Genomic DNA, 23,847 nt, shown 5'->3' on the forward strand with positions numbered 1-23,847 from the left:
TTTTCATGATGTTTATTAAGAGTTGTCTAAAATTGAAATCAGGAATTCGGGAATGTTGTTAACTTTAATCTGTAATATAAATGAAGTAATTATGATTATTTTTAAATTATTTTACCAAAATTCTAAAATAAAATAAAAAATTATTAAAATAAACATAGCTCAAAGGTTGGAAGTTCTACCCTTTACTCTCATCCCATTTGTGTATACTCAGAAAAAATACAACAAAAACTTTATATTATTTTATTTAATAATAGCTTAGTTTGTTTGATATCAATAAATTTTAATAAAGATTTCTTTTACTAAAACAATAATAAATAGGGAAGGTAGGGAAGGTTGTTCGTTCTTTAAAAACAAAAATGGTTGAGAAAGCTATAATTTTATGTCGGTTAGTTCTATAAACTATTAGCTTTGTATCTAAAAGATATCTCAACTTTTAATTTTGTATCTAATAAGTCTTTGACACATTCGAATGTTTTTTTGAACGTTATCAGCTGACTCTAAACTTTATCATAATGTTTTGACATAATTTTGAAGAGATTCATATAAAGTGTTTTGATATGTATAATATTTTTTTACACACGGCTCAATTTTAAAGAATAAATGTCAACTTACAAATTTGTATTTTATTCTCACAGGAAGAAAGGAAACAAAATAATAATAATAATAACAATAATAAAATCTTATTTTCAAACCATGGACCCATTTTTACAAACATAACCTTTTGAACCAATGATATATTCATAAATAGGAGGATTCAACGTCCGCATTGAAAAATAATCAATATTTTCAATTATCTTTTGTAAATACACACTTCAAACATAACAAATAATCATTTATTAATTTTAATATGATTATGAATATTGATAATATGATCTATTACTTAGTTTGAAAGTAAATAGAATTCAATTATTAAGGCTCTGGGTGGTTGAGGGATATTAAGTATTAGAGCTCGCTTGTCTAAAGATTGCTAAGTTCGCTTTCCTTGCCTCAAGATCGATTGTTAGCCCAAAGATATTCCCAACTATTGATTGAGGGATGAGGGCTTGAATGCTTCATTTGCTAAGGATTTTTGTGAACAAATTAGTTTTTAATTTTTGTTTTTTTAATTTATACTTACTGTCTCTTTAATTTCATTTTTATAGTATCTTACGTTTCTCGAAGAAAACACTTGAATCCTTAGTTAAATTCTAAAATAAAGAACATGTTTTTAAAAACTAATTTGACTTGATTTTTGAATCATGGATAGAAAGTAGATAATAAAACTAGGAAACTTATAAATAGATGTAAAGCTTATTAACTTAAAAAACTAAATGGATACCAAATATGACCTTGTTCATTCTTATATATTTCTTTGTTTAGAATGCCCTAATATCAATATTTTACTGATATATCCATAAAATTGAATCTCCATGATGATATCCACACTAATATTTTAATCCTTATACCTACCTAACTTGTATCCTTCTAGTATCAAATTGGAAAATTTCACTCAAATCCAAATCCCAACCAACATAAATTCTTATGGCAACCTTTAATTTCATGGCAGGAATATAAAGTTTCGGTCTCACATTGCAGATATTTAAGACCTAGTATGAGATAATTGTAATTGTAATTATACCCTCAAACTTATACAAATAATAAAATTGGACACTCAAACTTACATAATTACAGAAATTGTAATAATCGTATAAGTTTGAGGATTCAATTTTTATCATTTAAAGTCCAATTTCTACCATTATTTGTTGGACCCCCAAACTTACATAACTATAGAAATTGTAATAATCGTATAAATTTGGCAAGTCGATCATTGTCATTTGAGGTCCAATCTCTACATTATTTGTATTAGTTTGAGTGTCTAATTTCTACGATCGAAAATTTGATGATGTAATTGCAACTACCACAATACATTAGAGTGATTTTTGCAATTTTCTTAAATGGTAATTGACCTATTTTTTCATTTTCTAATTCAACTAAAATTATTATGAACTTACGATCCATAATTTTTCGGCTTCATACGTTTCTGAGGCCTTCATTTGTCAACCTCATCCGTCCAGTTTGGAGCTCATCCATCGTTGCTTTCATCTGTTCTAAACTAAAATTAAAAGAAACCTTCTTCAGAAACCAACAATAAAATAATGCAGATTAAGTTGGTATAAAGATCTAATTACACAGAAGATTGAAAACGATCTGAACAGAAGTCGAATGGACGAGAAAGGATCGAGAAATGGCAAGGGGCATTGGGATCAATTCAGCCTGTCCACAATCAACAATTGAGCCATAACTACCCAAGAAAGACATGAAACAAAATGACTATCCTTTATTATTCTCTCAGATGCAATGAAAAACAATGGAACTCCCAAACAGTTTTTTGATAGAACTTGAGAACAAGCATAAATTCACAATCTGTGCTTTCTGGCCAATCAACATTCGTTCAAAGAGGGCCGGGGAAAGTGCCGTTCTCCCTCTGCTCATTCCATTTATCGACCTGCAGAAAAGATGCGGTTAATAACATGCATGTATCATATCGAAGAGGCTTGTTTAATAGGCTTCATCCTGTTTCGAGGAGGATTATTGAATAAGATTAGGCATATCAACAAGCAGAGGTTCAAAGCAGATCTTGCACTTTTCTGGATTGAAGGTATAATATTAGAATAGAAGGTAAAAAAAACGCTGGAAGAAGGATTCATGGAGAAAAATCAGTATTTGTATGATAAAAAAGAATTACAGATACGATATTCCCATTTCTTGTCGTGTAATCATGGCTGATAGACTCAACCAACCTATAGAACTACAGTGCAGACATTCGTGTGGCACCTTTAACAAAAAGTATAACACTATCCAAGAAAATTGGATGGTCCTAACGCATCAGCACACAATACATGATATCTATTTTTAGTGACAGGATCCTCTATGAATTATTTACAAAACTCGTAAGTTCAGATGCAGTTTTGGTTCCTAAATATCTAGCATCTGTTTGGATTGACTTTCTAAGTACTTAAAAAAGTGTTTTTAATTAAGTGTCAAAGAAAAAGTGTTTTTAAATGCCTAGAAAGTCAATTCAAATAGGCCTCTAATCTACCCATTTTTTAAATTGTGGTCCTAGACTTGTACGATTTTGATTGTAATCTTCCAACATCAACAAAAATTCACATATTAGTGCCCAACCTGATAGAAACCTAAGGACTGAAATGACATTGAAAGACAGGAATAAAATAACTACAATTTACTCCCAAATAACTGAAGGTATCTAAACCATCCCATCTTTGAGCTCACCTCATTCAAGCCTATACCAACTAAACTATTATTTATCTCCATCCCCTCTCACTCTGTGGCTGACGATAAATATACCCTTTATTCCCTAAAATATTTCTAACTTCTACCCTACCAACATTTCTATCATCCACTGATTTCCATTTCACTGTCACACTCTTTCCAAGAAATTAGAGTCATCCAAGTTGATTGCTGCCCAAATGCTCATTCATTTGCCAGAACAACAATCACAAACTTTTTCCACTTTTTGCCAACCATAACAATTCAATATATTTTCTTGGGTATTTATCAATTTCTTAATTTCTACATACACTTTATGGTTCATCAGACCCTCAACGGTATGATGTAGTCTTCCAAACATTCCAAGATCTTCAACTCGCCCAGCAAATATCAACTTTATGACTTCCTACTTCCCCTAGACATAACTTCCTTTAAACTCCAACTCGAAATCCAAACTGAATTTCTTACCTTAGATAAACTGAATTTCTTACCTTAGATTTGAAAAGGTTATGTAAAAACTTTCCTGTATTGATTACCCACAACTACATGTGAGTGTCTGAAGAGGAAATGTCACCTAGAGAGCTCCATTCCCTTTTCTTTTCCTAGGGAGCTTCTTAGGAGTGCAGAGTCTATAAAGGTTTAAATAATATTCTGTTAGTTGTTCTGTTCATTTGGCTTTTCTATACAATGTAGTGCAAACAAGACTATCAGCTAAAAGTTTCACAAGTCTTATTAGTGCACAATAAATACAATGAATTTCTTAATTCTGAGACAATATTAGATTATGAGGTCATTCTATTTAATCCCTGCATTTAATTTTCTCGAGTTTCAGACTAATAGTTGATACCTCAAGACTCATTAACCGGAATAAAGATTATGCCTAATATGTGAGGAAGTATATCAATCCTACGTCTGTAATTGGCTAAATCACTTTATCAAAAGCATACAAGAGATCTGGAGCTCACGATAAATCATACATGAACATTCGAATGAAATCATATACTTGCATACATGAATTTATACATGAATTTCAAGGCAAAAATAGCTTCAGTAGTTAACAATGTTACAAACATGTGATCTAATGGCACATGACACAAAGATATCAAAAGAAGATCTTTCCTGGGTTCATAGAGAATATTTCATGATTGGAACTTAGCATCCAATCTAGAGCATATGCATAAAAAACTCAAGCAATGCTAATATTGAAAAAAAGGCAAAAAGGCCATGCACCTAAATGTTAGCAGAGCTGCATCAATATGAGCAGGAAAATTAGGATAAGAAAAATTTTATATACTTTTATCACTTTTAACAAACCAAATGCAACAAAAAACTCACCCATTCACCAGGGCAAAGAGCACGATAGTACTTTGCAAATCTCTCACATTCACCAGACTCCTCACCCTTTGCTGTCAGGCACCTGTGGCAAGTTTCGCATATTTAAGGGGAGAACAAACTATGGAAGCAGAGAAGACTGTAGACCTTTTTCATTTTTCCATTTTAACTTTCATTCCAAGTTGTAAGAAAAATACACCTGTGGAACTCAATGTAACGAGTGAAACAGTGCCTGGTTTGGTTTGTAGTAGGGAATCGGAAGTCAGCAGGTGCTGTTTTCAGCTCAATCTGAGGAGACATACAAGAAGAAATAGAACAAATAAAAAAGAAATCTAAAAAAGGACAGTGAAGAGGATCATATTGATGAACGATTACCACCCTTCTTATAAATACTCACTTAATACACATCATTAAATTTTCATTCAGTCAGATGGGATGGGTAGTTATTAATCGTTTTCCCAATAACATTCTTCTAATATGAGAGACCCACACATTACAACATTTAACAAAGTATCTTGTGCCTTCTATACCTCAACTCATGGCAAACAACAGGATGCAAACTGACTTCTCTAGGTTACAATCTTCAGTTATTAACAACAGCAAGAAACATTATCTACAACATGTAGACAATGTCATGGATGAAGCATGGATAGACATAAAATATACATGAAAAATAGATACTCATGAACATTTATTTCATGGGTAAGAATATGCTGAACTGGCAATGGCGTTGCATCTCCTCTTTCTAAATTCATTTTCTACAAATATATCAGTTATCTTTCAATCAGAATCCTTGTTGCCTTACCAATTCATTCTCCCCTAGTGTGAGATTTAGCGTGTTCATTCTCTGCTCTCTAGAGCAGCAGTATTCATGATATGAGTCTTAATTTTGATAATGACGGGACAATTTAAAAAGGGGACTCGTAGGTTTTTCAATTATAAGCAAGAATTCCTTCCTTCCCAAACTTCAATTAACCACATCATCAGAAAAGGCATTCTTCTTCTACATTTTCCGGCTGTTTTACTTAGTTCATAACCACTACCTCCCGTTTAAATGAAAGCAGTAATTTTTCCCCTAACAGTTTTGCAGCTTCCAGTGTCTTATTGCGTCCAAATTGAAACAAAGGGTAACAAATAAAAGTTTGACGACTCCGAGCAATAAATCCACCAAGCGTCCAAAGAATTTCATGGCTCGTCACACGCAGAACATAATCCAATTTAGGGCATAATCCATCTTCAAAACTCTAACGAAATCTCAATCCTACGATTACGTCGGAAACTTTGACCAATGAAGCTGATTTGCAGGAGCATCGACGAAAAAGCAAAAACACCATTCCTCCATAAATTATAATTCAGATTTTACATATAATCCAAACAAAACAAGCATTACGCAATCATATTTCATACAGAACGAATATTGCATCCAAATCGGAACCGTTAATGATTGGAAAAGGCAAATGAAAAATACATAACATCAAAAGGAAAAAAAAAAAAAAAAAAAAGAAAGGAAAATCGAACCACTACCATTGATTTTTCTTGCAACTGAACACAGAAAGAGAGCAAAACAAAGCTTACCTCGGCCATGACTGAACGTATTGAAGCTCCAAGAAATTGAGGAGATCAAACGAAAGACTCTGTAATTGTAACGTAGAGGAAGGCGCAGTTTAAGTTGAACGAGAAAATGTTCAATCTTTGTCTCAGAGAAATCATATAAAAGACTCATAAAAGGGCCAATTCTATATGGGCCTCCGTTGGCCCATCAAGACAGCCCGTTAATTTACAATTATTGAATAATTTAAAATAGAAAAACTTTAAAAATATATTTCGTTGGTCCTTGAACTTTTATAAAATTAGCAATTCAGTCCTTGAACTCTACAGATTACGATTTAGTCCATGTATTTTAAATTTTTAATAAGTTGGGTCCAATTTGGTAATCATTCGGTATTTTATTTTTGTTTTTGAAAACTATTTTTTTAGTTCTCAAAATTTAACTTGGTTTTTTAAACCATTGGTGAAAAGTAAATAACAAAGGGAGGAAATTTTGAAGTGGAAATAGTGTTCATAGACTTCATTTTCAAAAACAAAATGGTTACCAAATAGAGTCTTGTTTTTTTAACTTTAGTAAGAAATAATTTAATCTATATACGTTACAAATTTTAACGATTTAGTCTTTGTTGTGAAATATAGCATCAAGATTTGATAGAATTTCTTGCACAATAAATTGATTGGAAATCACTTTTTAAAAACTAAGTTATTTCACAATAAAGATTAACTCTTAATTTTGAAAAGATTTTTCATGATAGGGACTAAATTATTACAAATTTCAAAGTATAGGAACTAAATTGTTACCTACTACATAAGTACTAAACAGTTACTTTCGAGAAAGCTTAGAAACCAAAAATATCATTTAATCAAAACAAAACAGAAACCCCATTTGATTACCATTTGGTTTTTAGATTTTTAAAAACTACTTTTCACAGGTTTCAAAACTTGTTTTGGTTTTTTAAGACACCTAAAATGTAAATACCAAAACAAAAAATCAATAAGTAGAAATCGTGTTGATAAACTTAATTTCCAAAAACTAAACCGCTATCCTGCAGAGCCAAAATTGTTGATTAACGCCTAGAAATCCATGTTTTGAATAGACTTTTAAGATACTCTCTTTCGTATAAATTAGAAGATATTCTTATAAACAAGAGAAAACTATGAATGGATAGATACCCTTCTTTCTCTACCGAATTAGATGCGTGAATCTTGCTATACCACCCCTACCTTTCTTAAAGGACTCGATTTCAGTTTCGTATTTAAAAAGAGAACAGATACTCTAGTGTTAGATGATCCCATTATAATATTTATTGCATAGTAGTGTGAGATCTCTGCAAGTAAAAATAGGTGACAAACAATTCAATTTTGTATAACCACATTGCATACAATATGTATTTTAAAGTTCTCTATGTGAGAAGGCACGGGCCTATTTGGATAGAAATTCTAAGTGCTTAAAAAATTGTTTCAAGTGCAAAAAAGAAATGTTTTTAAGCACTTAATGAATCCAAATAGTATCATAATCTTACTCCCAACTTCACTAATTTCATTCCAGTCAATCAACTGAAGTTGATCACTACAAATACACCATAACTGAACTTGTTAACATGAATGTCATTGTTAACATGATGGTATTCTGTATGTGTTTGCATAATACTTGGAAGTGTTACAGGGAGAAAATTTCAACTAAAGAGTGTGTGTGTACTTTTTTACTAACAAATTGAGGCAGCTAATCTGAACAAAGAAGCAGTGATCATGGCTTCACACACTCACCTTCGAGGAATGGAAGGATCAAATGTCGCTTCCCAGGCAGCACTGCTACCAATGGGGGCAGCCACACCCGCAATCGTTCCAGTGCTGGCCAGGGCATGATCAATGGAATGTGGAATTTGACTGTCTCCTGGCGCCACAGAAGGCACTGCAACTTGCGACCTTCCATACATGTCAACATAGTCATTGGCTCCGGGCATGTGAGGTGGGTATGAAGGATCCAAATTCACGTACGTGCCGCCATATGCATTTGGTGCTACAGAAGCAGATAGTTTCATTGCAAGTGTCAATAGACATCCAAAGATAATTAACTTTAGAATTCAAGATCACTATACAACCTATAGAACAAGACCATGTTCAAGTAAGATCGTCACTAACTGAAAAGTGAGAAAAGAAATGTACCATATGCCCTTTTTTCCACGTTCAAAACCTCGGCTCGCAACCTCTCTACTTCTCTTGCAAGGGAAATCAGATTCATTTCTGTTGCTTTCATTTGCTCTACTTGTTCTATGTTCCTACCTTTTTCATGCTCAAATGTTCCTCTGCATACCAAGTCAATATATGTAAAAAAGAATTAACACATTAAGTTGAAAATTCCAATCGAAACTCAAATATCAATGATGCATTTCATCCATATAGAAACAGAAGTAATGTTGCCACAGTTCACATAGCAACAAACACCGATTGCCATAACAAATGGTTAATGCAATGTCAATTACTTCTTTTGGAAAAGTAAAGCTAGTATCTATTACTTCTTTTCAACTTTCCTATTCTATACTGTCTCATTTTTTCTCAATCTCAAAACCACTCTCATGTTAATGCAATGTCAATTCATTCCAATGTCTCTTCACTTGGGCATAATGTGCTCACTAATATCTATTAAGATTGTCCCCAAACCATAGCATATACTAGGAGAAGTCTAGCCCACGACAATTCATAGAGAACCACCAGTCCCACTCTTGCTTTTGGACCAAACTATAGTCTCGTGTAGGCATAGCATTGAGGGTTTGAACCATCTTTTTATGTTTACGCTTGGCTGCCAAGGTGTATGGTCTCGTCTGCAAAGTCTTGGTACCTGTCTTGGTATCTCTTCGAAGGTTAAACATGTGAGGGATGATTCAGGATTTCTATTTTTGTAAGGAGAGACAGATTTCATTGATAAATGAAATAAAGGAGTAGATGCACCCAGACACAAGACACCTATATGAGTGTGATTAGAAGAGAGCTTTTTAGTTAGAAATTGATGAACAAATAATATAATAAGAAAAAATGGTGTTTACATTACACCAATAATGGCATGAAAAAGCAATACATCCATAAAAATCAAAGGTTCAAAAAGATTCCTCAAAAACCTTTTCATTCCATTTGTCCCAAAGAAACAAGAGGAAGACTCTCTTGAGAGCAAGTCACAAAGTCTTCTCCACAGCATGGAATGGATGGCCAACGAAAATGGGTGCAAGAATATCGAAGATGTTATTAGGCGAAGTCAAGGACCAACACAAAGCATCCCGGCCGTTACCCAATGTCTCTTAGATGCAACAGAGCAATGTGCAAAAAGATGTTCAGGATGCTTCAAATCAAAAGAACACATTACACACCATGATGGAGAAAGGTGAAAGTAAGGGAGCCTCTTTTGAAGCCGATCTGCCTTATTAATAGCTCCAAAACTAAGCTTTGAAAGGAAGATTTTAATCTTCTTTGGATAAACATCATTCCAAACTACTGAATAAAGATTATATGGGACGTAAGTTTGAATCCTCCTTTCAGGGAGAAGGTGCATAGTTCGGCAAGGTGGATTTGTAATCCTTTTGTGGTTCATGAAGCTAGAAAGAAATTTGAGAAAATTTGCAAGAATAGTTAGGTCAAAGAAAAAGTATCAAAATGGATGTATTTTAACGCATCTATCTATTTTTAATCTTAAAATTCTAAACTGTTAGTAATTATCTTTTATTTTTATTATCAAAAGTGGGGGGGGGGGGGGGGGGGGGTTGTTCTTTTAAATTATTCTTGTATTTGTAGTCAGGTTCTCTGGTTTTGGTCGGCTTTGTTGTGGGAAAATTTGGGTTCTCACTATAAAAGGAAAAAAGAAGTAATAATAAAGAATTTAGTATTTTGATTTCAGTCTAAAGTAAGTTCATGGCCAAATAATTATTGCATTAAGTTTCAGCTAAATAGTTGTAATGTAATAAATGCTAAAATTCAGAAACATTGTAAAAGAAAAGCAGAAAATGTCGAAACACATCTCACCTTAACCTTTGGTGTTCTTTCCTCAAATCCTCGAGCTCAGCATGTAAATTAGGTAGATTCTTAATATCAGACTCTGCTTTATTCAATTCCTGGGTTGCTTGTTGAATTTGGAAGGTTAATTCTTGTTTGTCCTTGACCAAGCTCTGAGCCTCCATGTGGGCCTGCTGCAAGTCCTTCTTCAGCCCCTCTCCAGCTTCAATACTTGCTTCCATTTTTGCAATCTTATCTAGCAATACTCTCGTCTGAATATCACTTTCTGTCTGAATGCTTCGAATATGTGCCCGCACAGTTTGTATTTCATTCTCGGCGGCCACGAGCTCTTGCCTCAAAGTGACATGAGCAGTTGCCAACTTATGATTTTCCCTTGCAAGTTTTTCTATGTCAGATGTCTGTACAGCTAATTTATCCTCTAATAATTCAAGAGATTTGTGGCTGACAGCAGAATCTGATCCAGGAAAAGGACCATGGCGCATCAACCCTGGAGCCTTAACAGGACGTCCATTGTATAGTGGTTGAAGAGTTTCCCTCGTGGACATTTATGATTTATCTGAAGACTGGTTCACTGCACAAATTTTAAAGGATATGCACACTTTAATGCACAGCTAGATGCTTGAACTAAAAAAACATACATAAAACAGAATACACAATTATGGACATTATTTCATAACTAAATCAAGCGAGCACTTGATACTTTTAAGAGAAGAAACTTATTTCTTAAAGAGTCTTTTCCAGCCAGACCAGTTGAAAGACGAGCAACTCTACGTTGATGTATTCAACACTATGGCATTTGTAGTAGGCAGACGAATCATGGATGCTTCTCTTATTACAAATGAAATTATTGATGATTGAAGTGCTTAAAAGAAAAGGGTTTGATCCTTAAACTTGATTTAGAGAAAGAAGGCCTTTGATAAGATGGATTAGGGTTTCTTGAGGTGATCCTTCAAGTTAAAGCTTTTGGCCCTCTTTGGCAAAATTTGATTATTGGTTGTATTCCTAATGCTAGTTATTCTAATATAATGGATCGCCAAGTGGAAAAATTATCCATCTCGAGGTGTTCGGCAAGGAATGGGAGGATCTTCAATAACACTTGTGTTCTTCTTCAGGAAATAGCTCCAAATTACTCAAGTCCGAAGCAAACAGGAAATAGCTCCAACAAACCTCCAAAAAAATATAATCGAAAGCCTATTCATAGAGAATGCACTCCAATGGGGCCGAAAGGCCAAAACAAGCAGGAAAATTTCTGGACAGCAGGAAAGGAGTAAATTCTCCCTTAACACAACCAACCAGGAGAAAATGTTGACTTCTAGGCTTTCACCTTCCAAAGTTCAAGAGACCAAGCCCTGCAATCCATGGGCCATGAAGCAACACAAAACCATGGGGAAGCGACAGTAAGCTAAGAAGCACGGACACTTTAGTTTGGCTAGCGTGTCCATGTCCGATATGTGTTGGACACTTGTTAGTACAACAAATGTGTTAGACATGTATAGAACACTTGTTGAGTAGGCTAAAAAGACTCCTAGATAACAATAATAATAAATTTTGACTGTAAAATACATAAAACTAAGTTTTTTAAACATATAAAGGCATCAACCCATTTACTTTTGAATTTCTTTTTGTATAAAAATGACATATACTTTTTAAAATGTATATTTTAATAAATGTGTCCTTATCGTGTCGTGTCGTGTCATGTCCTAGATTTTAAAAAATGATGTGTCGCCGTGTCTGATTCGTGTCGTATCCATATATGTGCTTCTCATACAATAAGTAGGTCAACTCATCTAACTACCTTTCAGCCAGGAGCTCATCTGGACTGGAAGTAAAAGACAGACTACTGGGTGAAATGTAGAGTAAAGATAGTGTGAGATAAAAGCATTTTTTCCAATAGCGAGAGAGTAAAGGTGAGGGTATTGGGTAAAACGGCTAAAAAGAACTACCATCAATCCATCGATCCCTCTAAAAACATATCAAATACCGACTTCCACTCAACAGTTTAAAACGATAAATAATGTGAGACAAAACATTCTGAAAAAGCTTTCTTTGAGCTCTTAAAAGCGACATTACCCACCAAGTTAGAGTCTTCTCCTTCGGATTGGCGCCTATATTTATTAGTTTTTGTTGTAATAGTATGCCAGAGTATCATGGTCTAATGGAAAATATCTCAACCATTTGGTTTGGAGATCCAAGTTTTAAGAAGCAAAGTTCTCGAATTTTAAAGACCAACTCCCACTTAACAAAATAAGACGAGAGAATCCCTATCTTCCCCCAATTCCGATCACAGAAAATCACTCAAGCTCTAAAGATGAACAAAAAATATAGAGGAACCTCACCGAACATGAATTGGATAAGTGTACACTTACGAACCTTTTCCGAAAACAGATTACAGATTGAAGATCAACACAATTAACCTTTTAATCATTATAGTTTATCTTTTTTTAGTCAATAATTGGCACTCTTCTGTAATCACCTTTAGGTCTTTGGGGATTCTCCCCTATTTTTATTTATCAATGAAATGTTTTTTTTTTACCAAAAACGAAAAAATCGATTCACTACCATTGATTTCTCTTGTGACTAAATACAGAAAGAGAACGAAAGTAAGCTTACTCGGTCGAATTACCATAATGTAAACTAATATTCAAGATCAAAACCGCAATGACATGAACAAAAAATTCCCTATACCATACAAAGAAATTAAAAAATCTCAAAACAACTGACAGGAGAAACCCAGAAATTTCAGGTTTTAAGCAAACTTGCTAGTTTCCATAAGCTGTAAAAGCGATACCAAAAACATGGGATGCGAGAATAAAGAGCCCCATATCATAAAACTACAAACCCAAAAACAAGGTAGTTTACATTGGCAAATTAAGAACCATGGATGACCAAATACGCAAAAAGTAAATTCAAAAGAAGGAGAAAAACAAAATTGAGACGAACCAGTTGGTTTTTCTTGTCCTGATATTGCAAATTGAGACGATGAAGAGTCACCGCCGGCAGAAAGCTAATAGCCGCCGGGAAGAAGCAGAGCAGAAGAGATTGGGAAGATGTCGCTTCAGGTTAAACGGATTTGTAGATGAACTCTACCATTGAAAGAATACAGAATTGAGACAGAAAGCCACTTCCCTTTTCTTTTCTTTTCTTTTTTTTTTTCCCCCTTTTTTCTTTCCCTCCCAATTACAAAGTTAGGGTTTTCCTTTTTCCATCAATTTGATTTTGTTTGAATTCTATTTTTTTTTTTTAAGAGATTTTATATGAATTCATTCTTTAAGTAAATTTGGTTGTAAATATTTACCAATTTCTATTTTTTTCCTATTTGTAATTTTTTTTATACATAGATCAAATAAAATAAAGAAATTTGAATGTAAGACGTGTATGTTGTCATGTTATCACGACTTTTTCATATGTAAATGTCAATTCTCTCCTTTGGCAAGGGCCAACTTAGAATATTAGTAAATGCTCCAGATGTGGACAAACAAGGTTTTAGTGTTTTTATTATTTCTACCACATCCATTTTGACAATTCGAATTTGACTCAAATTTAGGTGTAGTATTTCTTTGGCTTTACATACATTTTCACAAAGAAACTGTCTAAAACTAATTCTTGTAGATGTTGGTTATTTTATTAAATTTAACATTGATTAAGAATTAATGTGTGCCCTAAGTTGAATTTTGGAAACAATTACGTGTTTTCTTTTTTACTATATGATCACAACAATAGATTTGATCAAATTCAACGATGATTAAACATGAACCATATTCGATATTTTGGCTAGAGTCCAATTGAGCCTAAAATTATAAATGGAATTGGATTGAGCAAATTAAGTTGCTCGAGTCCGATGTACAATCCAATTCAAGCCTATAGTAGAAAATCGGCAAAAGAAAATGTTAGACCCATAATAAACTTTAGCCCAACTCAAATCCAACTTTTGGGCCCAAAAAGGCAATTAGGCTCAAGCTCACCAAAGTCTTGAATAACTCTATAAATAAAGTCCTTATCCTTCATTTTGGTGAGGAGGTTTGGAAAAAGGGAAGAACGAAACTCTGAAGATTGAAGATTGAAACTTTGAAGATTGAAGATTGACACTCTGAAAATTCGAAGGATATAACTCTCATGAAGTTTTTTAAATCAAAAGACTAAAACTCTGAAATTTTACAGAGTGTAACTTTCTTTTAAACTTGAAGATTGACAACACAAAAGATAAAGATTTCTTTTGAGTTATCAAGTTCTCTAAGAAGACTTAGAAGATTTAAACTTTTTTCAACGTTCAAGAGAAAATATCAAATGATCATATATTAGAGATTGGAATCATTATATTGAAATTAATACAAACCAAAGTTCATTTCATCGAATAATTTTTTCTAAAAATCTCGTCCTAATACATACTTTGGTCCCGACTTTTATGGGAATAACAATTTAGCCCCTTGAACTTTAATAAGTTGAATTTAGTTTTTGTATTTTATAATCTGTAACAATTTAGTCTCTATCATGAAAAATGCCATTGAAATTTTTTTATGTTCCTTACACATGTAGATTTAAACACTATTAAGGGTCAAGTTTGTTTATAAATTTTAAAGACTAATTTATTATATAACCAAAATTGACAATTAAGTTTTTCATGATAGAGACTAAGATCCCGTTTGGTAATCATCTTATTTTTATTTTTGTTTTTGAAAATTAAGCTTATGGACACTACATACACCTCTAAGTTTATTCCTTTGTTATCTACTTTTCACCAATAGTTTAAAAAATTAAGCCAAATTTTGAGAACTAAATAAAGTAGCTTTCTAAAAGTTGTTTTTGTTTTTAAAATTTGGCTAAGAATTAAACCATTGTACTTAATAAATATGTAAATCATTAAAATAAATGTGAATGAAATAGACTTAATTTTAAAAAACAAAAACAAAAAATCAAAAGATTACCAAACGGGGCCTAAATTGTTACAAAATTAAAGGTATAAGGACTATTTGAAATTAATTAATATAATCTAATTGGTTAACTTTGTTATTTAACTATATTAAAATTTAAGTCCACGTTTAATAATCTGTGAATGTGTTAACTAAACTAAATGAAGTAAAGCTTTCAACACCATAATAATCAGATTAAATTAAATTTAAATTATAAAGACCAAGTCGATACTCTTAAAAACTATAGAAACTAAGTTTATAATTTAACTTGCTACTTTCTATAAATTTTATTTTAAAAGTTTATTTTCTTTCCTCCAAAATCCTAAGGTAGAAAAGTGTATTTTTTTCTTGGAAAACAAAGAACTAGCAAACAAAACCAAATCGACTACTGATTTATGACAATTTGTTCTACAACAAGATAACAATCAATTTAAAAAATGAGAGAATTAAACCAACGAAATTTTACAAAAAATTCGACGTGCCAAAATATGAGTTGTCTTATTCAATTCAACTCTATTAGATTGGTCTATCAAGTAAATGTTTATCCAATCCATGAATTCGAATATAGAACAAAAATGGTAGGTTTCACATAGTCTATCTAGACTTCATTGTGTTCTATCAAATTGTTTTTATAATGAAGCTCACTTATTCTAAATCTTTGGTTTGTAGTTGAGGAATAACTTTTGCTTTTGGTTAACATGTGGTTGCAAATCCTCCACTAGAAGGCAAAATTAGACTAAAGGATTATATTAATGTTGAAATTTGGTGGTATGGATCAAGAAGCATAAAACTCACATTCATCTAAAGACTAAAGAATTATTAAGATTTTATTGCATCAAAACCTAATCACACCCTCCAAATTAAATCAAAGTGGGGAGAAAGTTTTACCTTCCATCCAGATTTAAGTAGGTTTGTGCAAAACTAATTAGAGATGTCAACAGGTTGGGATCGAGATGGCTTCTCCACTCCCTATCCTTGTTTTCCATATCATTTCTCATCCCTACGAAATTTCTCAGGAGACCGGTGTTAGGATTCTCCACGAAGAATTTGCTAGGAATTCTTAAATCACTACTATGGAAAAATTTTAATTAAATACTTAAATTTCTTACTAAATTTTTTATATGATTAGTTTCATGTGGACAATTTGAATTTAAAGAGAAATTACTTTAATTATATAGTAAAAAAAATAATTATCAGTCAAGTTATTCATGTATAATTTAAATTTAAATATTCAATTTAAACATATTTATTATCTTGACCAGAACAATAAATTTTGAAATTTAATATAATATTTATATTATAATAACAACAACATATATAACATTAAATTGTTATAATAAATAAAAAAAAAAACTAATTTCCCATTCATGAAAATAAACTCTAAATAATTGAAGATTCAAACGAGTTAATGTTGAATGGTCATTTTTGAAAATATGAACATTGTACTAAGAAAAATATGGAAGATTTTTTTATTGGTTTTCTATTTGCAAACCAGTCCTCACAAGATAATCTAATTTCAACCTCAAATCACATGGAGTTGGACTTTATGAGCTCTTGAATATATTTGGTTGTAATTAAAAGGTTAAATGCAAATTGCAACTTTTTTAGTAAATGAAATTCTTGTTTAGACTTAATTACTTAAATTGAGAAATTAAATATTGCCAACTTTCTAGAATGACCCACTAATAATATTCAAATTCTTGTGTATACTCCATTGAAGTCAACCACACACACCACTAAAATAATAATAATAATAATAATGATAATAATAATTTATTATTGAATATTGCCACTTTCTAGAATGGCTACCACTTGACTCTATCTTTAGCTACATTTAAGAGTAAATTTATTCATTATATAATATTATTAATATTCTTAATCTGAATAAAGAAAAAAAAAAAGGTATTATAAATGTTCTATGTTACACATCATCTTTATCTTAAAATTCAATCTGATGATGATTTTTGTTTTTGAAAGTTTTATGTATTTACTAATAATTTCTTATTTTACTTTTGTCTTTTATCATGCTAAATATTAAAAAGGTAAAATATCAATTTGAAATTCAATCTTAGTATAAGCATCATTCTATCATTCTATTTTAATTCATGAATTTTCAAATGTCTAAATTTAGGGTGGGTTTTGGTTTAAATTTTAAAGTGTTCAATTTTAAAAATAAGTCATTTTAAAATAAAAAATCAAATAAAATGTTTGACAATAACTCAGAATAATTTTTTAAACACTTTTAAAACGTATTTAAAATCTTTTTTTTTTATCAAGAGAGTTTAAATAAAAATGACATTTAAAAAAAAAAAAAAAAAAAAAAAAACTCTAGTCAATCCAAACAGATTTTTAGTTCATTTATTTTGGATAAATCTTAAATTTCTTAATTCTAAACTTTAATTTGTAATGATTTAGTATTGGTAATTTCAAGTTTGTAACAATATAGTCTCTAAAGTTTGATAAATAACCACTTATTCTCTGTCATCAAAAAAATTAATAAGAGTTAACGGAATTTCTTTCACATATAGATTGATAAATTGATTATCAATCAAATTTATTTATAAATTATGAAAATTAGGTCATAATGTAATAAATATTGTTAATATGATTTACCATGGTGGAGACCAAAAATTGTTCCAAATTTGAAAGTATGAAGATTACATTATTACATATTAAATCTTATGAAATAATTTGTTACAAATTTAAAAGTATGAGGACTAAATCATTACGAACTAAAGTTAGAAACTATATTGTAACTTATATGAAAATTCAGATACCAAAAGTGTTTTTTAATCATCTTAAAATTATTCATTATTGTTAATTTGAAATTAATTTATGTCGAAATTGGTTAGATAATGATTTTGATACAATAAAAGAACAATGTAATGTATTTCTTAATTTTAAAATTTACTAAAAATACATAAATCAAAATTGGATATTTGAAAGTGTAGAAAAAGGGCTTGTATTTTATTAACCTGGGGGAAAATATTTTTTTCAAAACGTCATTTTCATGTAAACACTTCTTTATTAAAAATTATTTGAATGAAAACATGTATGTTTGACAACTATTTCTCAGAAGTATTTTTATATATAAGTTTGTTTGGTTTGTCATATACTAACAATATTTTTTTTATTCGTGTCAATTTACTATAAATAACGACTCGCTATAAAAAAGAAAAGAAAAGAAAATCTCCCAACGCAAAAAGCAGGCCTCGAAAGAGAGAGGGTCGACAAAGAAGGTCCCTCCCGACGATGTAAAATAGGCGTCGGGAGTTATGTTTAACTCCCGATGCTGTGTAGGTACAGTCGAGAGTTGTTTTGAAATGTGCATCTGAGGCTATTTTCTCCCGATGATTTATTTTATTCGCCGGGAGTTAGTGTTAACTCCTGACGGGTTAGTGCACCCATTGGGAGATAACCTCCATTTTCTTCAATCCGATCCAGGGTTCTTTTTTCCCCCCAAAACTCATTTTGCAAATTTGTCACCGTCGTTGCCTTTTTGTGGTCCCCGTTCTATTCCGTCGCTCTCTCATTTCTTTTGTCTTCGTCGCCCCAAACTTTTGTTCCTATCCACTCCAATCGTGTCATCTCTGGCCATTTGGTATCAAAGTCATCCATGTCGTAATCTCTTATAGCTCTCCAATTCTCTCGCCAATTCGTTTATTGTTTAGAACATTGTCTTATTTCTTGTTTAGAATTTGTTCCCTTGTAAATTCTTTACCAATCATAGCTTGTTTCTTGTAAAGTTTTTGTCTAATTATGTTGGTGTCTAACGGCTAGTTTAGTTTAAAATCTCCATCATTGATTTTTCTTTTCCAAGATCTAATAATCTAAATTAAATGTGGTTTTCAACCATTTTTCCTCTCGATTTAAACTCATCTTCTCCACCAAATAATAACAAGAATTTTTATTATTTTCAATCCTCCACAACTCATTAAGCTAGCATTGTTGCTCTCTCTCTAAGTTTCAATTTTCCTTTTTTTATCTTCTTCTTGAGAGAGATATTTTATTTTGTGAAGATTGATTCATTGAGTGCTAAATTTGTAAATCTACTCTTTAAGAGAGTTTTTCTCACATTTTTCTTCATTTCCAAATTCGTTGTAAGGGTTGCTCTTGATTCCTAAAAAATAGTGGTTATAACGGTTTGATCCTCAATCTTGGAAAGGACCAGGTTCGTTCTTGTTCCAGAAAAAAAAACATTGTAGCAGTTCGACTCTAAGTCATGGAAAGAATCAAGTTCGTAGTGACATTATCCAAGAGGAGCTTAGAAAGTAGATGTAGGTCGGTTGTGCCGAACCATTATAAAATTATCAGTGTCAATTTCTCTATCCTTCACCCATTTAATTTTGCAATTAATTTGTTCTTAAATTTTATTGTTGGAAATTATTTGCAATTTTTCTTCTTAAATTTAATTGCTCATATATGTTTATTTTGATTGGTAGTTCTTAAATTTATATATCCTTTACCAATCGTTTTATTAGATTTAAAAATTATGCTTTAAAGTGTGATGGTTAATTTCTTGTTTAATTCAAAATGAAATTATTTGTATAAATTTATTGTTTAAATTGCTTATTAGCAAAAAGTTTATTAATTTGTTTAATTGGGCCCACATTAGTAAAAAGTTTTAATTAGTTTGAATAAATCCTATTCACCCCCCTCTAAGGTTTCCATACCAATCCTATAACCATAAGTTAATGTTAAAAGAGAGAAAAAGAGAAAGAGGAGACACAAGGTTTACGTGGAAAACTAAAGAACAAGAGAAAAAACCACGATAGAGAATTTCCGTTTTATTAATTTTTCATTGTGTGAGAGATACAAGAGGATTGTTATTTATAGGCTCTAACAAGCCTAAATACAAAAAAAGAAAGAAAGATATGGTAAAGTAAATAACTATAATACCCTTGGTACTACAAACAATCAATTAAGTCCCTTATTCCCAACATTTCCCCTCATTGGGGCATAGATATTAGAGGTGGAAACGAAACGGTTCGGTTTGGTGATCAAACTGAACCGAACTGATTTATTGGTTCAAACCGAACCGAAATCGAACCGCATATATGCAGTTCGGTTCGGTTTCAAATTGGATTTTGACATTTTGAAAAATCCATATTATATATTTTTTTTAATTAAAAACGGTTCGGTTTGGTTTTAAATTCGATGTTGTTCTTTAAATTAAAAGCAGTTCGGTTTTACTATTTTTTAATATATATATATATATATATATTAGTTAAAAACGGTTTAGTTCGGTTTCAAATTCGGTTTTCGAAAGTGAAACCGAAACGAATTGAATTTTTCAGTTTCACGGTTCGGTACATTTCAATTTTTAGAAACGGTTTGATTTTTGCGGTTTGACCACCCCTAATAGATATCAATCGGACACAACTTGCTAACGCAAGAGTAAAAAATTTGCCGAAGTAACCTTTTAGTGAGAACATCTGCAGCTTGTTGATTTGATGGAACATACGGAATACAGATACTTCATTGTCCTGTTTCTCTTTTATAAAATGTCTGTCAATCACCAACATGTTTCATTCGATCATGTTATCCTAGATTATTGGCGATGTTTATAGCAGCTTTATTATCACGATAGAGTTTCATAGATAAGACACCATCTTGATGAAGATCAGACAGTACTTTCTTCAACCAAATTTCTTCATAAATTCCCAACTCATAGCTTTGTATTCAGCCCCTACACTACTTATAGCAACTACATTTTGCTTCTTACATTTCCAAGTAACCAGGTTACCCACACAAAAGTACAGTACCCTGAGATAGATTTTCTGTCAATCATCGATCCTGCCTAGTCGAGCCGGTACATGCCTCAATGCATTTTCTATCAATTTTTTTAACATTAGACTTTTACCAATGCTTTTCAAATATCTCAAAATTTTTTTAACATTAGACTTTTACCAATGCTTTTAACATTAGACTTTTACCAATTTTTTTAACATATGTTCTTCATAAGGTGTCTGCATAAACTGATTAACAACACTGATAGCATAGGAAATGTCTGGTCTAGTATGTGATGTGTAAATTAACTTTCCCATTAGACGTTGATACCTTTCTTTATCAACTAGAACTCTGTTAATAGAATCTCCCAATTTAACATTGAATTCTATAGAAGTGTCAGTAGATCTATATCCAATCATACCAATTTCCTTTAACAAGTCAAGAGTGTACTTCAGTTGTGAGATAAAAATTCCTTCCTTTGATCTGGTCACTTCCATTACAAGGAAATACGTTAGATTCCCGAGGTCTTTGATTTCAAACTTGTCTTCCATCTTCTTTTTCAGTTTGGTGATCTCATCAATATCATCTCCTGACAAGACATATCATCCACATACACGATTAGGACAACAATTTCTAGACACTGACCTTTTTGTGAATAATGTATGGTTAAAGTCTTGATGTGAAATATTTACTACCTTTGTTAAGTCCCAAGGGTTCATTCAGGGACACTCTGACCGTACAAGGACTTCTTGAGTTTACACACTTGATGATCAAATTGAGCTTCAAACCTGAAAGGAGGGCTCATATACACCTCTACTTCTAAACCACCATTTAAAAAAGCATTTTTCACATCAAGTTGGTGAAGAGGCCAATCTTTATTTACTACAACAGACAGAAGAACCCTAATTGTGTTTAACTTTGCTACATGAGCGAAAGTTTCAGAATAGTCTACCCCATAAGTCTGAGTAAACCCTTTCATTACAAGTCAAGTCTTGTATCTGTCTAAAATACCATCAAATTTATACTTCAGAGTGAACAACCACTTGCACCCAATTATTTTATGTCCTTTTGGGAGAGTAACAAGGTCCCACGTATTATTCTTTTCAAGAGCACTCATTTCTTCCATAACGATAGTCTTCCACTATAGAATCTCCATAGCCACATGTATGTTTTTTGGTATTGCTATTATGTCAAGACTGGCAGTGAAAGCCCAGAACTTAGAAGCATATTACTGTAAGGTAGAAAGCCATACATAGGATACTTAGTGCAAGACCTGGTGCTCTTTCTCAAGGCAATTAACATGTCAAGATCCCTAGGTTTGTCTGACTTCTCATCTTCTTTCCCACATGTAGTAGGATTTTGAACATACGTTTCAGGATGAGGTAGAATTTCACTCTCTTTTGTTGTAGCCTCATCACTGTCGAATTTTGATCATATGTTATTCAACATTTATTCAATAAAGTTGTTATTGAAGTTGTAAATTGCATATATAAAGACTAAATCCAGTAAACTAAAAATTCATGACTATTATATGAATATTTGAACTTTATGTGGAGACATAAAGATGGATCAACTTCAAGTAAATAGCCAAAACGGTCTAAAATATACGAACAAGGTTGGGTGTCTTATTCTAGTAACACAATTGGATGTCGCCCACTTTGTAGTTGTTACAATTTGTTGTAAGGTGCCACAAACGAAGTGATCCTGATTTGTTCATGTAATGACATGAGAAGTAGAGGCATCCTATATAATGGGTGTTGGGATTGGTATCCTAATTCTCCCGGAGTCTCGTAGTTTATAATTTTTACACATTGTTATGAATAAAATAAGAGTTAATACCTTAAGGGATGATTTCGGGGCTTGAACATAGTGGAGACTTACATCTCACCTAAATGACCATAGATAACATGACCTCAATCCTAAGTATTTTGGGAACTCCTGCCTTTGAGGGCGGTCCTTTGATTAGTATGGGTGAGAGTGGCCAGATTGCCCACTCAACATGCCTACCTTTTTGGTGACTTGTCTGATTTGGGAGCTGGAAACTCAGTTAGAACTATGACTTATGTTCATTAGAGGGATCATGGGTACTTAAGGAGTCAGATGTAACTACAGGGGCATAATGGTTATTGGCCCAGCTGTATCTATGAGCAATCTATGAAACGTTATCGCACTGTTGATTGGTTGATATGGACACATAATATATCTATGATAAAGAAAGTTCAGCTGTCAATTTTTAGGGGAGTGTCTGGTAGTTAAAGAGTTTAGTCAGTTATTCACTTACCATTGGAGCTTCGAGCTACAGGTTCATATGATAGTTCACTCAGTTTAGTCAGCTGGCCGATAGCTAAACAACCGCGAAGCTTCTTTTAAACGATTGGGCATCGTCTATACAATAGACTTGTCATCTCCCACCTGCTCAATCGTTAACACGATTGTTCTTCCTCCGCTTTCATCCTTTAACCAAGTCCACACTGAGCCCACACTTCTGGATTCTCATACCAAGAATACCATGGTAGCCATTGTGGTGGTGTCCTACTCAACTAAACATTGTTTAAGGTTTTTGGAGGCCATTCGCTGTGTTCGAAATCTTGAAGTTCGTTGTGTTCATGATTGCTGTGATCGTGTTGTGTTGCGGTCGTAGTGTTCGAGCGTTTGGAATTGCTTTCTTATTATTCGAGTGCTCGTGATCGAGGGTGTTTGAAGATGAGTCTTCAAAGGTATGGGAATTCTTCCCTCGATCTTCTGTAAAGCATACTGTAATTTCGTATGTTACATGATCAGTTAGTTTTCGTTTATGTACTATAATTATTGATGTTCAAATACGAATGGAATTTAGAACAATCATTTCGTTGCTCAAGGAAATCCTCATGTTCGATTTTCTTCAATTGGTATCAGAGTCAGGTTGTTCTGATATTCCAAATTTCACTTATGTTTTGAACTTCTTTTATTGTCCTGGTGGGTTTACTGCATTTGCGTTTAAGTGTTAAATGTGTTTGTGGATGGCATTTATGAATATTTACGGGTTTAATTGCCTCTATTTAAAGCTTTATTTAATTGA

The 23,847-nt window shown here is 32.3% G+C and overlaps 2 protein-coding genes across 3 annotated transcripts; both read right to left on the reverse strand.

The window, feature by feature from the left end:
- Positions 1-2,113: 2,113 nt before the first annotated feature.
- On the reverse strand, positions 2,114-6,301 carry LOC120079056 (cytochrome c oxidase subunit 6b-2). Of its 2 annotated transcripts, XM_039033247.2 has the most exons (4): positions 6,178-6,301; positions 4,802-4,890; positions 4,606-4,687; positions 2,114-2,485 (listed from the first exon to the last, which is right to left on the reverse strand). In XM_039033247.2, the coding sequence occupies exons 1-4, from the start codon at positions 6,184-6,186 to the stop codon at positions 2,432-2,434; spliced, it is 234 nt and encodes a 77-aa protein (XP_038889175.1). In that variant the 5' UTR covers positions 6,187-6,301; the 3' UTR covers positions 2,114-2,431. The 2 variants fall into 2 exon arrangements, with proteins under 2 accessions (XP_038889175.1, XP_038889174.1); XM_039033246.2 differs by lacking the exon at positions 6,178-6,301 and having other exon boundaries at positions 4,802-4,902.
- Positions 6,302-7,646: 1,345 nt separating this feature from the next.
- LOC120079313 (protein FLX-like 4) lies at positions 7,647-13,572 on the reverse strand. Its single transcript, XM_039033465.2, has 4 exons — positions 13,093-13,572; positions 10,162-10,723; positions 8,317-8,456; positions 7,647-8,170 (listed from the first exon to the last, which is right to left on the reverse strand). The coding sequence occupies exons 2-4, from the start codon at positions 10,695-10,697 to the stop codon at positions 7,914-7,916; spliced, it is 933 nt and encodes a 310-aa protein (XP_038889393.1). The 5' UTR covers positions 10,698-10,723; positions 13,093-13,572; the 3' UTR covers positions 7,647-7,913.
- Positions 13,573-23,847: the final 10,275 nt, after the last annotated feature.

This window comes from Benincasa hispida, chromosome 6 (genome assembly GCF_027475165.1).
Source record: "Benincasa hispida cultivar pf3 chromosome 6, pf3_genome.v1.1, whole genome shotgun sequence".
NCBI lineage: Eukaryota > Viridiplantae > Streptophyta > Magnoliopsida > Cucurbitales > Cucurbitaceae > Benincasa > Benincasa hispida.

What these genes read in the sequence shown, in the direction of transcription:
- LOC120079313 (XM_039033465.2), bottom strand. Translation starts at nt 10,697, where the DNA reads ATGTCCACGAGGGAAACTCTTCAACCACTATACAATGGACGTCCTGTT. An exon ending in AAAGAACACCAAAGGTTAAG is followed by an intron (nt 8,457 to 10,161) that starts GTGAGATGTGTT and finishes CTTGGTATGCAG; the next exon opens with AGGAACATTTGAGCATGAAA. An exon ending in CGTGGAAAAAAGGGCATATG is followed by an intron (nt 8,171 to 8,316) that starts GTACATTTCTTT and finishes CTGCTTCTGTAG; the next exon opens with CACCAAATGCATATGGCGGC.
- LOC120079056 (XM_039033246.2), bottom strand. Translation starts at nt 4,902, where the DNA reads ATGTCTCCTCAGATTGAGCTGAAAACAGCACCTGCTGACTTCCGATTC. An exon ending in CGTTACATTGAGTTCCACAG is followed by an intron (nt 4,688 to 4,801) that starts GTGTATTTTTCT and finishes AACTTGCCACAG; the next exon opens with GTGCCTGACAGCAAAGGGTG. An exon ending in CTCTTTGCCCTGGTGAATGG is followed by an intron (nt 2,486 to 4,605) that starts GTGAGTTTTTTG and finishes TCTTTTCTGCAG; the next exon opens with GTCGATAAATGGAATGAGCA.